A 24,151-nucleotide genomic window follows, 5' to 3' on the forward strand; every position below is an offset into this window, starting at 1 on the left:
AGTAGTTGTGGGCCCCATTTAATGTAATTCAAAACAAAGGGGGACATAAGTTAGTTATTTCCCAGCTACAAGGATTACTCTTTTTATGCCTCGAGCCCAGTGAAATTTTGTCTTTTAGTGAGATTAATGGAAAACAGTTGCAGGTAGCTGAAAAGGTAGTTGGAGGTGGTTGAAATCATTAACCAGAAAGTTGTCAGAGCTTCTAGAGGGCAGATCACAGCCATTGGATGAATTAAATCCTGGCCATTGATCCACAATGTAAAATTTATAAAAGGCCAGTGCCTCTCTCATTGTAAGGGGTTAGAAAGTTGGATAGTTAGGATTTTTACAGGTTAGCAATTAGAATTAGGAATAGAAGTAGAATAGAGTGGAAATTGCTGGACAAAAACTGTTGTAATGACAGTTGAAGCAAGTGAATAAACATTGAAGTATGGTGTTTTGCCATTTGTTTTTCTTCTATTGACATGGTTTCTTTTCATCAAATCAGCTAATGTTCAGTGATTTTAATGGTGAAGTGTGAGGGTATTTGATTTGATTTCAGGTTCATACCATTGGAGGCTTGCTGACTGTAGGTCTTCGTGCATGGTTAGTCTGAACCCAATATTGTTCTTAGTTCAACTTTGCGTGTTTGTCTCAGATTGTGCTAGATTTGGGTGTTTGAATGAATATCCATAGTCTGAAAATCCTCTTATGCCCTTGGAGCTTGCACTCTTGTGGAGTTGTGAGTATATCTCTGGCTAAGTAGGGACTAGTTTATTTGAAGTCTATCAACCCACAACACCAACTGTTACTACCATTGTCCTTAGGATCCCTAAACCCTAATCCTTTTGTTATTTTTTTTCCAGTTTGAGAATCAAGGCATCGACAGATGCATGCACAAGTCCCCTTGTGTTTACCAGCAAAACCCATCAAACGCTGAATTATCTTGAGCAGTCTATCCCCTTTGATCATCTAGAACAACACTAGGAATTTCCTTATCTAAGATAGAATAGGATACACTTGGCATTCTATTTTGTTTTGACCGAAAGCTAAAGCAGCAGCAACAGTTTTTGCACATCAATAGATGCCACCTCAGCCTACACCTTGCATATCATTAGAAAGAAGTGTTTGTGTTGGGGCAATATCTCTTCATACTCAACATTTCCAATTGCCTGATTGTGATGATTATGGGGCATATTCCCAAATTGTATCATTTGGTGATCAAGCCTCTTAACTTTGCTTAACTCTTCTGAAACTATCTGACCTTGATCACGCTTCCTCAATTTCATCTTCTTACTTGGGAATCTTCCTTGTTGCATTAACCTTAATGATGCTTTTCACCTTGAACCTTGCATTGATCCTTGCCTTAGATTTGAACTCCTTCATGTTATTTATGTTTGATCATCCTTGTGTATGATGTAGGGGTATCCTCATGTTGCAATTGTTCCCTTCACATAGCCTATCTTGATGTAGAGCCCTTCATTGTTGTGGATTTTCGAAGGAAATTCAAGATAATTGTAAAATTTCCTCATCTTCATTGCTATGCCTTGAAACTATCTTGAATCTTGATGTAATGGTTGTAATCCTTGCAATTATGATGCTCGAGTCCTTTGATGTTGCAATGTTGATCTCCTCCTTGCATATGTAAGTGTGATCTCTTATTTTTAATGAATTCCTTATTTGTCATCATTGTATGTGATGGACAACCTCTTCCTTGACTTGGAGCTCAACATTCATCCTGCCTTGAACATTAATGCTTATCTTCCATGCCTTGGTAGACTTGATGTTGTAAAGCATCCTCCCTTGTAGTGGTTATTGGGATGCTTGAATCCTTGCCTTGATGTTGATTTGCCCTTACTTTGCTGAAGTGTTCCTTGTCTTGATGCTGTAGGGCGTTTCTTTGTGTAATGTACTCTTCTCCCCTACAATAGTTGAGATAGTCTTCCTTTGATCTCATGCATCTTACTGCTAAACCTAGACCTGAAAAACAAACACACTATGATCAAAATACTAAAAAGAAGACAATGTCTTTCAAATAAACTTTAAGTCTGATTTTTTTAAATACTTCTGATTCTGATCTCATTTGCCCTGAATTTGCACTAAGCCTGATAAAGCTTGCCCTAAATGCAAAGAAATCTGATGGAATTCAAATAGAAACTCCCCATGAAACTTGCTCAGGTCTGATGGAATTTGGGTGAGTTCTGCCCTTATGTTATCTGCCCTAGAATTGAGTAAATTTGATGTTTGAATGATTGGATATAACTTTGCTTTATAGGTTCACTTACTCTTAAACTCATCCATACCACTCTAGGCCGACTTGCACTCACACTTAGGTCGGCAATGTAAGAAAATACTGATTTTGTCCTTTAAATGTATTGCATTTTTCCTCAAAATAGGGCCAACTTAGAGCTTGTTTACCCCTGAGCGATTTTTAGGTGGTTAAATGCACAAATCACAGCACATTCAAGGGGGCCTTAGACACAAGTTTATAGCGCTGTATTCACATATCAAGAACAAGTCGGCCTTATGCACCCTTTCATGTTGTTTCATTGTTTTTTTTTCCTACTCTCCCCAAGTCGGCTAGGGACAAGGGTATTGCCTTTTCACATATACATAAAAGTCACATCGCCCTCTTCAAAATACAGCTTCCAATTCACTTCAAATCAAGTGCCCTGCTCTGATTATTAGGTCTCTGAATTAGATCTTACTTCCTGATTTTAGGTCTGAATTTTTGTTGTTTGCTGGTCTGGAATCTGAGTTTAGTCTTTTCAAGGTCTGATTTTGATACCTTTAGGGTCTGATTTCTATCCTCCAAGGCCTGATTGCTCATGCTTTTCATCTTTTAAGTTTGATTCTCACATGAATTCTGAGCGGATTTGAGAGTCCTCCTTACACAAAGTCTGAGTGCATATGAGATAGCTGTGTGCACAAATGGGAAGGCAGGATCCAGGGGCTGCTCTGCACAACATGAGCGGGATTTTCATGTGCCTCTGCACATTTGTGAGCGAGTTTTGAATGTATGCTTGCACTATTCACAAGTAGAGCGTATTTCAAACGTACCCTTGCACAAATGAGGAGCGGGATTTAATAGTATGCATGCATAAGTTGATGAGGTAAAACGGACTTGAGGCTTGGGTTCACATAATGTAGAGCGGTTTCTAGGGGTAGGCCTACACAAGCATAATGTAGAGCAGGATTCATAAGTTGATTTGCACAAGACTTTTCTTTGAGTGGCTCTAAGGTAGGCATTTGCATTAGCGGGCTTGAAGGGTAAGCATGCACAAATCAAAAGGGATGAGTGCATATTGAGGGGTTTAGTGCACAAGAAGAGCGACATTGAGGGGTTGGTATGCACAAGGGTGTAAGGTGAGCGCATTCTAGGGGTTGCAATGCACAAGTTTGATCATGCTACAAAGGAATTACTCCTTCACTCAGTTAAATTTTCTTGATTTTTTCCCTCTCTTGGGTGCAAATGACCTTTTGTGTGCACAAAATTTACAAGATCGGGTTTTGATAGTGGTCTTGCACAAAGAGGTAAGCGCATATTGCTAGTACCATGTAGAAGTTGGCTAGAAGTTGATTTACCTCTTGAACTAGGCTGGCTTATCCTTCTAAAGTGAGAATTGGAGTCTCATTTGCACATAATGCTGAGCGGATTTTAAGGTCATACTTGCACAAGTAAATGAGGTGCATTCAACATGTTGATTTGCACTACAAAGAGGAGAGCACAAGTTAAAGGGGGCACATCTTGAGGGTTTGAATGCACAAGATTGCTAAGCACATCTAAGATAGGTGTCTACACAACTTGATCTCATCTTGGCCACTTTGACTTAAAACCTTTCCATTTTCCTCCTTGAGCGCAAAAGCAAGGTGGCTCTGCACAATCTTGGGCAGCAATTAGGGGTATGAGTGCACAACTTATGAGCGCATTCAAGAGTTATCATTGCTCAAAGGAGAGTAGGTGGTGTAGGGCACCTAGCACTCCAAGAATGAAAGCTTTGATTTCTTTTAAGTTTGTGTGTTAATCTATGATGTAATAATGGACCAACCATTGAGGACTTAGTAGAGCCATAGTTGAGTTGTCCAAATTTTGGTTTGAGTCAATTGTGCTCAGGATGCTGTTAGCCTGAGAAGTGAGATGCTTAGGTAGTTCACAGGCAAAATACTCCAGATGAATGTATTCATGTATCGGGAGTCAATTGAGTTGTGTTTAGGTCTTCTAGGGTGTTTGAGGACCTTTAAGAGCCTTAGAATGCATTAGAATGCAAAAATTGCATCCTGGAGCAAAAGTTGTCAAAAGTTGTTGAGCAACATTTTGCAATTTCTTGCAAAAGTTGCATTTTTGGTTATAGGCGTTAGGAAGTTGGTTGAACTGACTGAAACAAGTGGATATAAGCCAAATTTCACTTCATTGTACGGGTTGGAGGATTGGAAAGGCACGAGCAAGTTTTTGGTTTGTGAAACAATCTTGTTTCCATCAGTTTTTGACAGTTTTGTCTTGTTTTTCCTTGCTTGTACGGTCCAGTACGGACTAGATGGTGTAAACTCATTGCCATCTTTGTATGTTCATTGTATTTGCTTTCATTAAGGTTGATTTGCAAGTTTGATTGTTCCGAGTTGTAGAGATTTCTTTCATTCTTTGCAACTAGGAGCAAAACCCTTGCAAGTAGGGTTTAAGAGCAAGAAATGGCTCTAACCTAGGCATTCTATGATGGCACCTATTGAAATCACTAAGAATGCTAGGTTAGGGTCTGTACATAGCTTAGGAATAGGGTGTGTGATGTTGCAGGTCCAAGAGGAGGAGAAACAATGAAGCCCTAGGCTCATTGCTGGGAGTAGGTGAGTTAGGACAGCAAGAAAAGTGTGATTTGTGAGCACATGAAGATTGGTGCAGGTCTAAGTGGCATATGAATGGAAAGCCCTCTGAGTCCCCTTGAAGGTTCCCAAGGTGTTTAGAGCAAGAGATTTGATTAGTGAAGAGTTCTAGACCCATCTTGCCAATTTACCGGCTCGGTCTAAAACCCTTCAAATTAGTGCAGCATTGGAAACCCCACTTGTACGGATAACCCAGATGCACTTTTCCAGTATTGTCTGTAACTTCCAAAAGGGTACTCAAATCCATGATTTATTTCTGGGCTTGTTTGGGACTTTTGCAAATTAAACCCCTAAAACCGCCTAGGGAGGGCTAATGCAATTAGGCCTAATTAGGTGCCAGTAGAGACCTAGAAGGGTTAAGAAGCCAAGGCGATGGATTTGGTGAGTCTTAAACTTCAAAACACATTGAAGACACCTTGTTGATGCATTGGGAAACCATAGGAAGAGATTGTGTGTTAAGATCCTTGCAGGAGTGGTTGTAGCCCAGGAGAGGAGTGTGTGAGTAACTGAGGTGGCAACCTCAAGTGGAGGAGTTGATTGTCCAGAAACCATTGGCTATACCTAGGAGGCAAGTCAAGAAGGTTCAGACCTTGGATGTCTCATTATCATAACCCCTGCCAAGTGCCATAGGAAGGACTTGAGTAGTTGTAGGGTTGAGTAGGACAAGTCACTCAAGAAGGTGTATCAAACAAGGCTTCAAGGCTTACTGCATCAATAGGTTTAGCAAGTTGACTTGTACAAAGTCACTAGACAAGAGATGGGTGCATTTTAGGTAATGAGGTGCACAAAACAAGAAGCGTATATGGAGGATGGTCTTCCACAACTCACCTCCTAAGGCAATGAATTTGTCCCCTTGATTCAACACTTAGACAATTTTTCGAATGATAACCTGAGTTAGGGCTTGATACCAATGCACAACAACTTAGGCCCCCTGACCTTGCACAAATTTATATGTGAAATGAGGAGATTGACTCCAGACAGAGACAAATTTTGAGTTCCCTTGCCTTGACTATTCACCTAGGCCCTACACGATGTGGACTTAAAATTCATGACCTTAAGGTGTTATGCTTGCAATTCCTGACGGAGTTACAAGCAAACTTTACCACTACTCATTTTGTACCCATTCTTATGCGCCATCCAACACCTTGACAATATCGACAACATTGACAACTTAGCACCTCTGACAACCTTTGCAATTTACCTCAATCTTCAATTCTGAACTAACAAAACTTACCTCTTCTCATGAGCAAAGGTTAACGACTAGGACTACTACCAAGCTAAGACAACTAAGCTAAAAACACCGAAGCTAAGAGACGAAAAAGTGGGGGTCCTCATTTGCAATGGGTTATGTATGTTTGCAACATAACAAGTACGACTCTTGGGTACTTCCTAGGCCTAGGTCCCAAGCACTAGGAAATACCTAAGCCGCACTTGAACCCAAAACATACCCGTACCATGACCTAGGCTTTACCTGCAATACCCAATAACATAGATTTAAAACAATTTTTTACCCAAATACAAGCAAAGAATTCCACACTCGGGGGCAGCACTAGTCTTTCCAAGGCAACATTACTAGAATTAATAAGAGATATCCCAAGCAAACATGTTGTGCCATGAGGCAAGTTGTCACTTAAATAGAGGGCAGAGATATAGAGATTGTTTTGTATTGGTGAAGACAAACCATCTATAGCTGCCAATATGCTAGTGAGGGATACTAGCACTTTCCAAGAGCTGCAATTTCCTTTTTCTTAGGCCTAGTGTAGCATAGCCGAAAGGGAAAAATAGGATGACTAGTTCTACAAAACTAGTGATAGAGTTGTTTGATGTTCAAATGAAAGATGAGGCAGAAGATGCCATTAACAAATTCTTTTTTGTCAATTACAATCCTTTTTATGTTGTTTGCTCTCCTTATTATAAGGAGGTTGTGGCTAAGACAATAAGAGTAGCATCTTCATATGTCCTACCAAGGGAGACAAAATTGAGGACCACAATCTTGGATAAGAACTATTCCAAGTTTAACATTCTAATGGACAAAAGGAAGGCTACATGGGCTACTAGTGGATGCAGCATTGCGATGGATGGGTGGAGGAACATCAGGCATTATCTACTTATCAATATCATGGTGACATGTACAAAAGGCTCTTACTTTTTTAGGGGTGTTGATTATCAGTTTCAATTCCTTAGAGATGCTATCGAGGAGGTTCATCTAGAGGATGTGATGCAAGGTTTGATAAATGTGGCCTATCTGTGTATGTGATATCCCCACCCTATGAAGGTAAGCACCGCAATATGACATCCCCAGCTAGACAAATACAGAGCATTAGCATCAAACTGTATTAAGCCAGCAGACTAATCGAATGGGTAGCTAGCCGTAAATAAAGATAATCCTCATCATCAGACAAGGGAGACATCATAAGCACCTGACAGTAGTTCCACTGTGAAGAGAAGATAACAAAGAAAGAAGCACCCAGCATCGACTTGCTAAGCAAATCAACTTGAAAGCGCTATACAGCAGACGTATCGATGACAGCATAGAATGTGTTGGATTGATCATATCATGGAAGGAAAGAAGTTATTATCGCTGTATAAGAAGAATCAATGAAGATTTGATGCAGGATAGTTAAGTGGAGAAATGAATGATTAACGATTAAACCCGAGATAATAAATAATAGTTAACGGAATGCAGCATTAGGAAGGGTGATCAGATAGTAAACCAATTCGTATTAATTCATGAAGTGATTCGATTAGGAAGAGGTATGTCCTTTGAATGATCAAAAGTGCAACCCTTCGAACTGGCAAGATATAGAAGGGAGATCATCGAGCATTATCGGGAGTGAAGGAGTTTTACGCAAGCTATCGGGGGAACTAGTCTTCACGCATCCACACAGTGACTGCCCGGTGACAAATATATTATAACTGTGAAATACTTCTGATTTACAAGCAATACCATATTATTGTCTCTGCACACATCTGGTGTAGTAATATGCGACTGTAAGCTCCGGCCATTCTGCACTCAAGAGATCATATCGGGTACCATTGAAAACTACAGCAACCATTGCAAGGCCAAGTCGTCTATGTATGCAGTTAATTATCAGAGATAGAAGCTGGAGTTAACGTCATCTTATGGTCCAATCAGAGATAGCAGTAATATTGACATTAGACAAATAATCAGAACAACTATTTCACAAAGTGAACTAATACATGTATTATTCTTGACCATGATATTCATAAGACTGTAAGTGGTATCTTATATCATAATTCATTGTGATTTCTGAGGCTTGAAGGAAAGAAGTCTCTTGCAATTGATTTTGTAAGTTAAATGTTCCTATCTTATAATATATAAATTAAGGGGACATTACAGTGTAGACTAGCAAAGAAATTGGTTGAGGTGGCCTACAAACATATATGGTGGACTCTTTGTGTGCATGTCATGAACATTGCTCTCAAGGACATTGGCAACATGGATTAGATCAAGCAGGTCATTCTTGATTCTAGAGATTTACAAATGTTTATATGCAATTTCTACACATTGCATGTACTATTTTAAACCTTTCCTAAAAAGGAAGTTTTGAAACCCTTAGAGACTAGATATGCATTATGATTCAATCTCGAGAAGAGGATGATTAAGGTGCAAGAGGCATTAATTCTAATATCCATGACATAAGGGTGGAATTGGTGGCCCAATCCTAAGTCAAAGCAAGGGAAGAGGGTGAAGAGCAACATTTTTTGGTTCGATGTGAAACACATTGTTTCTATCATAACTCCAGGGGGACACTAATGCTTCAAAACTTGGAGAGGTGTATTATTGCATTGACCTGTTTGGCCAAATGAAGGATAGCATACAAGAGAAAGACCCACCTTGGAGTGCTACCATGAACACATTTAGCCTATCATTCAATAGTGATCGGAGAAGCTCAAAACTCCCTTGCACATGATTGCCTATGCATTGAACCCAAAGTTGTATGTGTAAAGGCTTGGCATAATTTCCCCTATGGTAGATGTCAAGGTAAAGGTACATGTAATTTACATGATGTATAGTGTTGACGAAGCCACCATTATCCATATTGAGTGGACCAAATATGCCACACTTAGGGGATATTTGGAAGAGGCAAAGTTGGATAGGAAGACTATGGTAGTGGAGGACTCATTATTGTGGTGGATTGTGCATGGGCCTTATTCATTGACAACACACTAGTCATGTGTCTCTTGTCCTAGGTTTTTAGTTCTTTTGCTGCTGGAGAAACTGTTTTATTTACAACTTTATCCTTTCTATTAAGATGAATAGACTTACCTCTAGGAGGGTGGATAAGCTTGTAGTTGTGCATAGTACCATGTGTAATTGAACAAAACACATTTATGTACAAGGAGAATCTAGAAACATGATAGGATGGAGAGTCAAAGGAGCCAACACAAGTTGATGATAATGTGGCACAAATAGAGTTGGTTAGTACTGGTTGGGAGGAACTTGAGCACAATGGGTCCAATGGTTCTAGTGATGAGGACTTTGCTACAACCATTGGGGATGATGATTTGAGGCATTGGCCAGTTGTATTTCAATTTCGAATGTGATCACCATATTGTGTTTAGTATTAGGTAGTATACAGTTTCAAGTATTTTTTATAACTATTTTTCAAGTACCGTGTTATATTTGCACCACCATCCCCTTGCCATCTTCAAATTTAGGTCCTTGGTCAACATCCTTCAAACCTGTCCCCTCATTCCTTGTTCCAAAACTCTGGGACTATGCAGAAGTATATGACTCCCCCCTTTATTTCATCTGTTTTGTAAGAATGTATAGGTTTTTTGGCTCTGATTTTTTTGTTTTAATTGAAAAAACACGTCAACATATAAAAATCTGACAGTTTCCAAGCCAGAGAGGTATCTAACAACCAAAACCAAAAAGAAGCATAGATATGTTTCCTGGTTTAAACAAGAAAACATATTTTTTGACGCCATTATTGCCTGGTTTAACCAAAAAAAAGATCTTTGACAAAATTGTATAGTTTTGGGCCAGCGACTATCAACCATAACAAGGAAAAAGAAATGCATGTATGTTATTTGAATTCATATTTTGCCAATTGTAGGCTTCCAGCACATATTTGTTGTTTTAATTTAAAAAAATACAACTATGGACGTATGTTACAGTTATATCTTTTCTGACTCCTTTTTTTGCCAATTTAAGTAGAAATACAGGCTTTCCGGCACATTTTTTTCTTATTTAACTGAATAATCACACCATCCAGGAAAACCTGACTTTTTCTAGGCACAAGATGCAAAAGAAAGTAAATTGACTGATCCTTGTAAACACAGCATACATGGAATTGGAAGTTGGCCAATGTATCTTAAAAGCTGAAAGTCTGCTCATATGTTGTGGGAGAATGTAACTTGGATGTGGGTAGATGACCTACCACATAGAAAAATCAGCTGCGGCCTTGCTATAAATGTAGGTACATGCTACTGGAAGTCCATCAATATCTCTTCAAAGCTGAAATCTGTTCTTGTGCGAGAACCTATAACTTAGGTCTGAGTAGATTACATAGTACATATTTAAATCAGCTTTAAATCAGCTGTATTACAATGCATTTACATCTTCTATAGGCTGTTGCCAAAAGTACACAATGAATTGTGATAAGGCCAATGATGTAATCATAATGTTATGAACGAATCCATTGCTTCTGGACAATTCTATTGAATACAGAGGGATGGTGTGTTATAGTATAATAGATATCAATGTGACTAGTTAAACTTTATCATACATGTGTAATTAATACCGTCTTATCACTACAAAATCCTGCTTCAAATTTTTGAAATTAATTTAAACTTTCTCACCAAGGTTGTTAGCTAATAAGACGTTCAATTTTGATGATAGGAACAGATTCTGATATTAAAGAGACACCAGTTTTAAGCTCTGGTAGTGTATAGTGCAATGTATAAGGGAAGCTATTTGTGAAGGTGTTGAGGCTTGGACATGATTGGCATGCTCAGTTTTTTTATCTCGGCTAAGTATAAGCTCAAATGTACATTCGATGCTCATTAAGATACTGACACGATATTAAATGCTATCCATGCTATAAGGCAAGGACATACTAAAATACGAGTCAACACTTTGTTCCATGGAATCTTGGGAAGTGGGGATGAGGGGACAGGGGTTTGAGTGCAAAGCCCCTAATACAGTTGAGGGACATATTCTAAGGGCAGCGCCGCTTGTGGAGTTTGAGGGCGATGCAGAGGGGTGGAGTTGTAATGTCCCCACTCTAGCAGATTGACCAAGTATATGTGCGTTAGCCTAGCTCTACATGGTCTCGAGGGCTAACGAAGGGTTTAAAGGGATCCTGAAGTGTTTTGGCCTAGTCATTTCCAGTTTGGGCCAAAACGAAGTTGATTTACTTAGTTTCAGGCATACTTACTATTTTTAGTAAGTCAGCAGGACACAACGGGGGCTAGTTTTGGTGATTGGATTTGATACTCCTTGGTGAGAGCTTTCCGACGAGCTATCACTCACGCTATTCGGAGTCCGATTGCTAATATATTTTAATGCCTGAAGTTTTATTAAAGTAACATTTAATTTAATTGTAAAATATTAAAGTGTTACTTTAATATTTATTTTATGGAGATATGTGTAAATCAAAGGGGCAACCAAGAGAGACATAAGTGAATATTTTAATATGTTTTATATTGAACATGTTTTATCCCACATTGTTTGAGTGAGTTGGGTCGCCCCTTGGAGAAAGAATAAAAGGGAGCTTTTGTGGCTTCATTGGGGAGGTTGAATATGAGAAGAATTTGGTGTGTGAGTTGCAGATCCGTTCTTGGCATTAGAGGACGTCTATCCTCTCTTGTGACATTCTAGACGTCATTCCCTTGGGGTTTGGCCTTTGGAACTTCATTTACAGGCAGATTGGGTGTATTTCTCAGCCACAGGCAGCAGCATTATTTGGTTGCATTTCCAGCTACAAGCAGTAGCATTATTTGGTTGCATTTCTAGCTACAGGCCGCGACACTATTCACACGGGTACTATTCACGTGGCACTATTCACGTGACACTATTCACGCGGCACTATTCACGCGGTACTATTCACGCGGGTACTATTCACCTGACACTATTCACACGACACTATTCATGCAGCACTATTCATGTTACTGTAGCAGCAGAATTAGAAACTTTTGTTGGAACATTATGTCAAAATGCTGGAGTATTTAGTGAGTTGAAAATAACCTGGTTTGTATTTGAGTTTGTTAATTCTGGAAATAATATTATAACAGCAGTAGTTCAATTTCCAGCTTGCCTATTATTGTAAATTCTTTTTAGTTCATGTTATGTGGTTTCATACCTGTGCAAAGACTTAAAACCAGAGTTACCCGGGGACGCGTTCCCGACCTGAAAACCCCCGTCCCCGTCTCGGGGACGTTTCGGGGACTTGGGGACGGCTAGGGGACGTTTCCCCCCGTCCCCAAATTGCCCTATATTTTTAGGGGACGTCCCCGAAACGGGGGGACGCCTGCCCTAGCCTTGGGGGACGTCCGTACGTCCCGGGGACGGCTGGGGACGGCTAGACGTCCCCCTTATCTAAGGCCATTAATAAATATTAAAAAACTAAAAAAAGTTGTATTTTCAAATTTTTTAAAATTTTTTCTAATATAGGCCCCTTATTAATTCAAATTGTTAGTAAAAATAAAAAAATTAAAAGATAACATTAATTTAATTCATAATTTTGACAATGAAACTATATGGCAGCAGTGTAGCCTTTGGGCATTTTGACACAGAGATTAGAAAATCGCCCAAAAATCGCCAAACTCGGCGAGTTAATAGAAAAATAACACCCAACACCTTTATGAAAGAATAAGTTTTTTTGGCCTCGCGGGGCGCTGCCCTTCGACCCCGCCCTGTATCGCGACAGGGAGCGCGCAAAGGGGCGCTGCCCCTTGACCCCGCAAGGGGCGATGCCCCTTGACCCCACCTTGGGGGCGCTGCCCCCAAACCCCCGTTGAAAAATATGGGGGGAAACCGCGTCGATAGAAGTAGGGAAAATTTAACCTCTTTGTTTTGACATTTTGTATGTTATTTCTTTAATATCTATTATGATATGCATATTGACAATGTGAATGAATTGAAATTCTGATTTATGAATGCATAATTGCATATTGTCTATTGAGTATTAACAATGTTGTATGTTCAGAATTTACATTCTAAAATGTCTTCAACTTTTCATAGTATCATACACATGCCATTTCCATGTTTTATTGTTTTCATATGAATATAATGTATGTATGCATGCTTTATCCATGTTTTCATATGAACATTTAGAATTTTGAAATTTTCCTATATATTTTAAATATTTCCTATATTTTAATAGCCGTCCCCTTTGCCGTCCCCCGCCGTCCCCGAATTTGGCAAAAAAATTTGCCGTCCCGAAAACGCGTCCCGCCGTCCCCTGCCGTCCCTGTCCCGGAAACTCGGGGTAACTTTGCTTAAAACAAAAAAAACATTGAAACATTAAACGGAGGAATAAGGAATTGGCTGCAAACTGTTTGACTAAATTCCTATCAGCAGTGGGGTTAGTTTTGGGCATTCTAGGGTGCCCATTACAGTGGTATCAAAGCAGAAGATTCTGCCATCTTGTGGGAAACTTTCACCAAAACATATTGCAGAAATAAAACAGGTCCAGAATGTATGATTGAGCATGCGACAGGGACATTATAATTTTCGCAATACCAGGGCCAGACAAAATAGAAATCCGGATAGTCAGAGTGAGCAGTCTAGTTCATCCGTGCAGGTGGACATAGAATCCAGTCATACAGACATAGAGGAAATATTCTTCGATCAGGACAGCAGTATGGGTGACCGAGATGAGAGGAATATCGTTCCAGATCAGGGGGAGGTAATGTTCAGACAGTTACTGGGTACGTTAGAGCAAGGGCAGCGTATGCAGCAGGAGCAGAATAGGCGAATGGACATGATGTTGCAGCTTATGGCTAGACAGATGGGCGTTAATATTAATCCAGGTGATGCCAACAATGGAAACAATAACAATGGGGGAAACGATAACAATAGGGGCAATGATAATAATGGAGGCCGAGGCAACAACAATGGCCCTGAGAATAACATTAATGGTAATAATGGACATGGCAACAATGGGATTGAGGCGGATAACTTTAGACACATTGCACACCCAGCTCGAACAACGAGCTCGAGACCTCTTCTACCCACCTTTCCACCTAGGGATTCGGTTCAACCAGTGAACGAACCGCAGATTACTGAGTTACAGGGTCAGTTCAGGAGGGACTGGGAGGCCAGTGGACCCGAGTTTCAGGCGGATATTTCCCTCAGAGATTATATGGACTTGAGGATGAGACATATGCCTAGAGCAGGAGGGAGGAATCAGAATTTTGAGCTAAGAAAGAAAGTTGGAAAACTTTCCTTGCCTTATTATGATGCTTCAGGGAAGATGACTGCACGAGCTTGGGTGCAGAAGGTAGATACATACTTGCAGCTAAATCCTATGCCTGAGGATGAGGCTATCAAGTATGCGGCTATGCATTTGGACGGCGTTGCGCATGAATGGTGGCATCATGGCATGGTGACTTTGGGGCATAATCAGATTACATCCTATGAGGAATTCACAGAAAGATTGATTGAGAGATTTGACACTAGGGATCTCGAGTTACATTTCAAGGAGCTAGCACAGTTAAAACAGTCAGGGTCAGTGGATGCTTACATCGCCGAGTTTCAGCGTTTGTCTGTACTTGTTACTGATATCTCTCCTAGGAGATTGGTGGTGTTATTTTGTGATGGGCTTGCTGATCCATTACGTGGTTGGGTGAAGGGACATGATCCACTCACATTAGCAGAAGCAACTAAAAAGGCACGAGATTTAGCCCCTTCGGTATACAAAGGAAAATACCATTCAACAGATTCTTTCTACCGCAAGGACAAAGACAAAAAACCATTTCAGAAAGAGTATAACAAACCCAAAGAAGGATCAAAAGGACTAGACAGTGAAACCTTGAATGAACTTCGAAAGAAGAAACTGTGCTTCTAGTGTAGAGAGCCTTGGGACTTATCTCATAAATGCCCTCTCAAGGCTAAGGCAAATCAAATGGAGTATTTTTCTGCAGAGGAGTCAGAGTCAGAGGGGGAGGATCAGCACTCCAATTCAGATGAGGGTAACATGATAGAGGAGAGCAGCATTCCTAAGGATGATAGATCGTTGGCACGTTTGACAGGGGCCCAAAAGGCAATCACATTTAAGGTCCGGGGTACTATCCAGGGGCAGAAAGTGATATCTCTCATTGACACTGGGGCTACACATAACTTTATAGATACACAGTTGGTAGCCAGGAGAGGTTTACAGACAGAGGAGCATGATGGTTTTAGGGTCATGGTGGCTAATGGCCAAAAGCCATTATGTACTCAGAAGGTTTCAAATCTTCACATTAGATTTGGAGATGGCTATGAGTTGGAGGATGATTTCTACGTTGTGGACATGGGAGATTACGACATCATCCTCTGTATGACATGGATGGCATTGCTGGTTGAGTTCACTTTCAACCTAGCGAAGTTGGAAATGAGGTTTCAGCATGAGGGTAGGACTGTTTTTCTCAGGGGACTTTCAGATGGGAGTTGCAGGGTAGTCTCTTTGAAGAGAATGGAGAGACTTTTTCGACATAATGACATAGAGTGGGCAACAGAGTGCTTAGTTATGCCAACTTCACCGGAGCCTCGGGTGAAGAGTCATCCATCAGATATACAGGAGATTCTTGACAGGCATGCCAAGGTATTCAGTGATATTCCTCACGGGGTTCCTCCTGACAGGGGTGCAGAGCATGTTATTGAGCTCGAGGAGGGAGCCAAACCAGTGATGATCACTCCCTATCGTCATCCTAAGAAACATAAAGACGAGATAGAGAAGGGCAATTAAGGAGTTGTTGGAAATGGGGCACATCAGGCCTAGCAAAAGCCCCTTTGCTTCAGCTGTAGTTTTGGTAAAGAAGAAGGATGGGACAATGCGCATGTGCATCGATTACAGGGCACTGAATAAGAAAACAATTAAAAACAGGTATCCCATTCCTAGGATTGATGAGTTGATTGATGAGTTGCATGGGGCATGCTTCTTCACCAAAATTGATTTGCGATCCGGATACCATCAGATCAGGATGAGAGCAGAGGACATTGAGAAAACAGCCTTCCGATGTCACTATGGCCACTTTGAGTTTATGGTTATGCCATTTGGACTAACCAATGCACCCGCTACATTTCAGAGTTGTATGAACCAGGTATTCAGGGAGCAGTTGAGGAGATTTGTCTTGATCTTCAGTAAGACCTGGGAGGAACATTCACAGCATTTGGAGGAGGTATTATCTATCCTAGAGAGAGAGTCTTTATATGCCAAGGAGTCTAAGTGTGAGTTTGGTATGACAGAATTACTATACCTTGGGCATATTATTAGTGCAGATGGAGTTCGAGTAGACCTTGAAAAGATTAGAGCTATAGTAGATTGGCCTACTCCCACGAACCTCACACAACTTAAGGGGTTCTTTGGTTTATGCGGGTTTTACAGGAGGTTTGTTAAGGGGTTTTCACAGACTGCAGCACCTTTGACAGACCTCACTAAAAAGGGAGCCTTCGTATGGACAGAAGCAGCGCAGCGATGTTTTGACCACTTCAAACAAGTGATGTCATCTTGTCCAGTTTTAGCTCTACCAGATTTCACGAAGCCATTTGAACTTCAGTGTGATGCTTCAGGTGATGGGATAGGGGCAGTATTGATGCAGGAGAAACATCCCATTGCATTCGAGAGTAGGAAGCTCCGAGGTGTTGAGAGGAGCTATTCTATCTATGACAGGGAGATGTTGGCCATAATGCATGCATTGGCCAAATTCCGATCATACTTAGTAGGCGGACGGTTTGTGATCAAAACTGATCACAATAGCATAAAATATTTCATGAGCCAGCGTGATCTTAATGATCGGCAACAGAAATGGGCTACTAAATTGCAGGCTTATGACTTTGACATAGAGTTTGTCAAAGGTAAGAAAAACGTGGTGGCTGATGCCTTATCACGGAGACCTCACTTATGTGCTCTGGCAGAGATTTCAGGAGATTGGAGAGATCAGATTATAGCAAAGTATGTCGGAGATGCTTGGGCTTCTGGATTGATTTCAGGTACTATACAGGATGATCGCTATGAGGTGATAGATGGATTGATCAGAGTTCAGGACAGGGTTTATTTGATTCCGTCATCACATTTGAGAGAGGTGATACTAAAGGCATTTCATGATGCACCCACAGCTGGGCATCCGGGGATTTTCAAGACCTACAGGCAGATCCGAGAGCGGTTCTCATGGAGAGGGCTCAAGGATGATGTTCAGAGGTATGTCAGGGAGTGTGCGGTTTGTCAACAGAATAAGGGAGAGCACACATTTCCTGCAGGTTTATTACAGCCCTTGCCCATTCCTGATAGGAAATGGGAAAGTATTTCGATGGACTTCATCACTGGGTTACCACGAGTGCAGGGAAGGGATTGCATCTATGTGGTGGTGGACCGCTTGACGAAGTTCGCTCACTTCTTTGCTATTCCGTCCATTTACACAGCAGCACAGGTGGCAGATCTTTTCTTTAGAGAGATATTCAGGTTACATGGGTTGCCCAGATTCATTGTCAGTGATCGGGATAGTAAGTTTATGAGTGTTTTTTGGCAGGAGCTGTTTAGGTTGTGTGGTACAGATCTTACACCTAGCACTAGCTATCATCCGCAGACAGATGGGCAAACATAGATTGTGAATAAATGGGTGGAGGGATATTTGAGGAACTATGTAACTGCACAACAAAAAGCTTGGGTCAGATGGTTGCATATGGGAGAGTATTGTTATAACACCACTTATCATATGTCCATCAGGATGACTCCTTTCATGGCACTCTATGGTTATGATGCACCTAGCTTCATGGATTTAGTTTTGGGGGACAGCAGAGTGCCCAAAGCCAAAAACTTATTGCAGGATAGTCAGGACATCCTGAAAGTGCTCAAGGAGAATATACAGCAGGCCCAGAATCAACAGAAATTGTACGTTGATCAGCACCGAATAGAGCGCAGTTTCGAGGTAGGGGATATGGTTTACTTGAGGCTACAACCATATAGACAGTCATCACTCAAGAAGAGCGGAGCTGAAAAGTTGAAGCCTAGATTTTATGGTCCCTACAGGGTGATTCGCAGAGTGGGCGAAGTCGCCTATGAGCTTGAGCTTCCAGAGGGCAATCGGGTGCACAATGTATTTCATGTGTCTAGGCTTAAGAAAGCTATTGGTCAGAGTGTAGTACCTTCTGCAGATTTACCTCCTTTGGATGAGGAGGGGAAGCTCGTGTTAGTACCTGAGGCTATTCTGGACACCAGAGAGAGGAAACTCAGAAACAGGATAGTGAAGGAGTATTTGGTCAGATGGAGAGACCTGCCGGAGGAAGATGCTACATGGGAGAATGAGCAGGTGATACAACAGGCTGGACTGAGATTGCTTGAGGACAAGCAATTTCAAGGGGGGCGGACTGTAATGTCCCCACTCTAGCAGATTGACCAAGTATATGTGCGTTAGCCTAGCTCTACATGGTCCCGAGGGCTAACGAAGGGTTTAAAGGGATCCTGGAGTGTTTTGGCCTAGTCATTTCCAGTTTGGGCCAAAACGAAGTTGATTTACTTAGTTTCAGGCATACTTACTATTTTTAGTAAGTCAGCAGGACACAACGGGGGCTGGTTTTGGTGATTGGATTTGATACTCCTTGGCGAGAGCTTTCCGACGAGCTATCACTCACGCTATTCGGAGTCCGATTGCTAATATATTTTAATGCCTGAAGTTTTATTAAAGTAACATTTAATTTAATTGTAAAATATTAAAGTGTTACTTTAATATTTATTTTATGGAGATATGTGTAAATCAAAGGGGCAACCAAGAGAGACATAAGTGAATATTTTAATATGTTTTATATTGAACATGTTTTATCCCACATTGTTTGAGTGAGTTGGGTCGCCCCTTGGAGAAAGAATAAAAGGGAGCTTTTGTGGCTTCAATGGGGAGGTTGAATATGAGAAGAATTTGGTGTGTGAGTTGCAGAGCCGTTCTTGGCATTAGAGGACGTCTATCCTCTCTTGTGACATTCTAGACGTCATTCCCTTGGGGTTTGGCCTTTGGAATCCTTTGCGATCAGCTTCATTTACAGGCAGATTGGGTGCATTTCTTAGCCACAGGCAGCAGCATTATTTGGTTGCATTTCCAGCTACAAGTAGCAGCATTATTTGGTTGCATTTCCAGCTACAGGCCGCGACACTATTCACGTGACACTATTCACGCGACACTATTCACGCGGTACTATTCACGTGGGTACTATTCACCTGGCACTATTCACGCGGCACTATTCATCTGGCACTATTCATGTAGCACTATTCATGTTACTGTAGCAGCAAAATTAGAAACTTTTGTTGGAACATTATGTCAAAATGCTGGAGTATTTAGTGAGTTGAAAATAACCTGCTTTGTATTTGAGTTTGTTAATTCTGGAAATATTATTATAACAGCAGTAGTTCAATTTCCAGCTTGCCTATTATTGTAAATTCTTTTTAGTTCATGTTATGTGGTTTCATACCTGTGCAAAGACTTAAAACAAAAAAAACATTGAAACATTAAACGGAGGAATAAGGAATTGGCTGCAAACTGTTTGACTAAATTCCTATCAGCAGTGGGGTTAGTTTTGGGCATTCTAGGGTGCCCATTACAGGAGTTCCCACCACCAAGCCCAAATTAAGGCCTTTGACACCACACAAACCTTAAATTATGCATGCCATTTTCATTATTTTATTACAATGGTTTCTACACGTGCTCTTCCTTTTGCTATTGCTCTCCTTGCTATGCAACTGGCAACCTTTCTCAATGCTTCCAAGCTTTGATAGTGATTTGGAGTGAGTGTGAGGTGTATTTATAGTCTTTCCGGAGTGCTTAGGATAGGGCCCATAAAGTTTTAGGGTTAGGATTGGGGGCATGAACATCAAGAAAAATGTTTGATTAAAAATTTTATTTTTTTTCGAGGTGTTTGATGCTTGGGAGTTTCCCCTAAGTCTCATAAGCTAAAAATGGTTGTCAGAGAACCATGGGACCCCCCAGCATCCCCAACAAGATGAGACCTCTCCTCTTTGAGGGAGAGATGTCCCAGGGAGGTTTCTTGTTGGTGGTGGCAGTGGGGGACGATGGTGAGATGTTTTCCAGCAGTCCCCACATCTCGAAACTGTCTCCATATCCAGAAACAACAGATTTGAAGGGGGGATGCATCCCTGAGGAACATTGGTTCAACACAAGTTTTCAGATCAACATGATAACTTATTAGTTTTGTAATTCATGGATTTTTTATTTGTCTCTGTGTCATTGGCCTGATGCTCACTAAATGTGTCTCTATTTCATTGGCTCAAATGAATAGTTTATTACTTTTTTCCTACAGCATTTGGGTGGTTCACTTTATTGTACTTACATGTAAATATAGAAGAACCATCCTTTTTATATTATATTTTTTTTAAATTGCTGAGATTTGCCAAGTCCGAGTCCAAAACCAGCCTGCCGAATTTGTACTGAATCATAGTCTTGTTGCCATGGTGTTTAGTTATCAAGCAAATGAGGCTGGATAAAAGTTTGGCCTCTCGTGCAAGAATTAATAATGGAAGAGGCATAAACAAAAAGGGGATTATGTAGAATATCAGATGCACCCAGATGATGTTGGAGACTAGTGGAGGCACAAGCATACTAGCTTTGGTTGTCACCCTAGACTAAATGGTTGTTGGCTTTGACCTTGTAGAGTGTGACCTATTGCAGCAGTCCCTTCTAGATGAAATTAATGAACAGAAAAATAATTAGAACTGTAATCAAGTTTGTAGCCAGCGACAATGTAGAATGCAAAGTATCAAAGAAGGTTAAATGCATCTTTTAAACTATGCTCTCTAAACCTTTAATTGTGGTACACTAGCTTTGCCTGCAACAGGATATAAGAGCACATTTCCACTATCATAGATGCATTTGACAAAATCTTTGACCATGCAACCTAGATTCTCTGTTTGTTCATGAAATTCATATTTATATAACAAAGTTTACTGCTCTGGTATCAGTAACTGAGGGAACTATGTAATGGTGATGCAGGAGTGTGCACAAAGATTTGGTGTAGGGATTATAAATTCTCTTACAATTGAACTGAAGGGATCAAAGGATGTTTCAAAGCTACTCACTGGAGTTAATGTGCTTGGACATGTCTGTACAATGCAAGAGTCAATCCAGAATGAAGCACTTCCTCATTTTCTCTTATTTCTTAGTCATCCTTACCCTAAGGTGTGCGATGCATCTCTATGCTATTATATAATTTCTCTATTAGCAATTTGTATGGCATGACTTCTGCAGAATGTTTTGGCTGTAAATTTTTTTATTTTATTTTCAAATCTATCCTTCCAAGTTTTCTACTCTCACATTGCAGCAAGTCTCTACTGAAATTCTAGATGACATTGTTCTTCTTGGTTATGTCCTCTTTGTAGGTAAGGAAGGCATGTGCAGATCAGGTGTATCTTTTACTTATTCAACTTGGCGAGCAACTGCTGGATGATGATAGAATGAATAAAGCTCTTGAGTTGATTGGTGAGACTTGCTGGGAAGGCCCCAGAGAGGAAACCAACGTACAAAAGCTTAAAGTTTTTGACATTTTTAATCTTAAAGTTCCCTCAGCACAATTTACATCTCACAAATCAGATAAATGGGGTTCAAAACAGAAGGCAGACAAATCTGATGAAAATGCATCCTATGCATCTTTAATTGATTCAATTCATTGATTCGCTTTAGTGTCATCAAAACACAAATGTTATAATATATATGCTTCAGTGATTTTCAGGCCTTGACACTAAATTTGATTTGCATGTTTCACTACTGTTGAGAAATTGTTTCATTTGAAGGAGATCGTGCACCCTTTTGCCCTGATGCTGTCTCACAGTTCAACCCTCCATTCACCCTTTTTGTTTTGTCAGCATCTTTTATATGGTATTACCGACATCCCACATGTTGGAAGCATTCTGCAGATTCTCCTACTAAATATTGCTTGCATCCCAACTCAAAACACCTAACAAGTTGTCATTAAATATTCACCTTGTGCTTTATTTATATTGATCAAGAAGCTGGGAAAGGATTATTTTCTCTTTACTTCATGAACTGCAAGATTTCATGATTTATCCCTTGGATTTTGCTCTTTAAATTTTGTTTTCATTTGCATGACACATAAAAGTGTTTTTTGTGGTTTATGCACATCTCAATTGATTACTTCTAAGATACCAATTTGGTTGTGCTTGGAAATACGAAGCTGTGAACTGAACTTTCTTTCTCCTTCAAAACTGGGCATACCACTTTTTTACTCTCTTCAACTTTTGTCCATGTCCAATGCATCTTCCATGTATGTTGATATTTGTAATTCTATACATTTTAGGGGTGGTTGGATTCTGACGAGTCAAGCTTATTTCAGTTGTCGTATGCAATTTTTTTTTGGCAAACATGATTCAAGAGCTATTTCAACTTTATTGCAACTACATTTGTGAACAATACTCTTAGTTGTCTATGTTAATTTGATGTCTTTGATCTAATAATTTCCAAAAGCTGGGTCTCAATGGAGACTTAATGTTGGAATCATAATCCATTACACAGTCGTATCTACATATGATGCTATTTTCACCAGTAAAAACCTTAAATCTTTAAATTAGGACATTGTTTAATGGACTTCCACTCCTAAATTAGTCATTGCGTGCTATTTTAAAATCTTTCCATTGGCAATGCATTCATGGTAAGTTTTTAAAGTGATTTTATCAAGTACTAAAACTTTAGAGATGGAGACTATGCTAATTTGATGTCTTAAACTCTTAAACTCTATTAGATGTTGTAATGTCCCCTTTTTGGGACATTAAAAATTCAATTAAATAATTAAGTTTTAAGTTGTCAAATTATTTCAAATTAAATAATTAAGTTTTAAGTTGTCAAATTATATCAAATTTAATGACAACTTAATTTAATTATTTAATAGAGCAATTAAAGTGACTTTTTATGTCAACAGAGAATAATAAAATAAAAGTCTCTTTATTATTATTATTTCCCATTTGGAAAACTAAATATAAAAGTGAGGGAAATATGAAAGGGCTTCTGGAAGCTTCTTGAGGAGTTTTTATAAAAGGCAGTTTGGGCTTCATTTTGAGAATTTGATGAAAATGTTTGATTTAGTTGAATCTTTGGGGATGCAAACCTTCAATAGATTGTTAGAAGGGTGGATGAAACCCTAGTTCTTCTAAGGAGTGGATTAATGACGAAGTTTATTCTTCTGCCAAATATGTGACATCTCCCTTGGAGACAAATTTGCAGTAATACAGGTATTTGCAGATCTGAAGGACCTTGTATCTGATGTTGGTGAAGAAAGATTATTTTATCCAGGATATTACTAGCAAGAGATTACATTTAAATGTCGGACTTTATTCATTCCTGTCATGTATAGCTATATTTCTGAAGGCATCCGATTAAATTATTGGAGAAATTGAGTATAACGATTCTGAAAAATTAATCCATATCTGCGATTGCTATTGGTTGAGGGTATTTGGCATCAGGAGACATCTAATATTTGCGTGAGGGTCCTTGGTTAAGTGCGATATTTGAAGATTTATATTATGTTATGAATATTTAATGTTTTTTTGAGTATTGTTTGGCAAATATTTTGTGGGGCCCGATATATTATTGGGAATGTTTCATCTAAGTTGAAGCACATAATAGTATTGCTAGTAATAATGTTGGGCAATTAATTATTCTCTGGAGAGCTTGGGTAATATTAAAAGGGTAAAAATTGTGGATTATTGAAGGACCCGTCTCTTTGTGGGCAGCTTTGAATAACAGGGCCAATATTTATAATGTTGGCCGGATGATGATTTTATTCATAATTGTAATTGGTGTGGATATATTGAATTCGTGTGAGGAACTATATTATATACTTCTAAGCCAATCGTATTGGCTACATTCAAAGAATCCATGGAGATATTTGTGCAGTCGTTTTTGGCAAGACAGCGACCAAGGTATGATCTGGAGAAGTGTTCGAACTCAGCCCATAATGGAGTCTCTCGAGTATAGACATTATCGTAGTTTGGTATGTATGGACAACAGAGTTTACAACGTAGATTGCATTGTTTTTGGGGTCTCGCTGCAAGGAAAGGATTCATGACAAAGTTTGGGCATCACAAGGAGATCACTGAATAATCGTTCCTTTTGA

The 24,151-nt window shown here is 39.8% G+C and overlaps 1 protein-coding gene across 2 annotated transcripts in view; it reads left to right on the forward strand.

Moving 5' to 3' along the window:
• Positions 1–22,059, forward strand: part of LOC131041573 (tubulin-folding cofactor D) — a 153,530-nt gene extending 131,471 nt beyond the window's left edge. For both annotated transcript variants that reach the window (XM_057974695.2, XM_057974696.2), the window contains 2 exons: positions 21,019–21,204; positions 21,405–22,059. In XM_057974695.2, coding sequence (XP_057830678.2) covers positions 21,019–21,204; positions 21,405–21,695 — 477 coding nt within the window. In that variant the 3' untranslated portion in view covers positions 21,696–22,059. The remainder of the gene's footprint in view (positions 1–21,018; positions 21,205–21,404) is intronic.
• The last annotated feature ends 2,092 nt before the right edge of the window (positions 22,060–24,151 follow it).

The sequence above is a fragment of the Cryptomeria japonica genome, chromosome 8, assembly GCF_030272615.1.
Source record: "Cryptomeria japonica chromosome 8, Sugi_1.0, whole genome shotgun sequence".
NCBI classification, from domain to species: domain Eukaryota; kingdom Viridiplantae; phylum Streptophyta; class Pinopsida; order Cupressales; family Cupressaceae; genus Cryptomeria; species Cryptomeria japonica.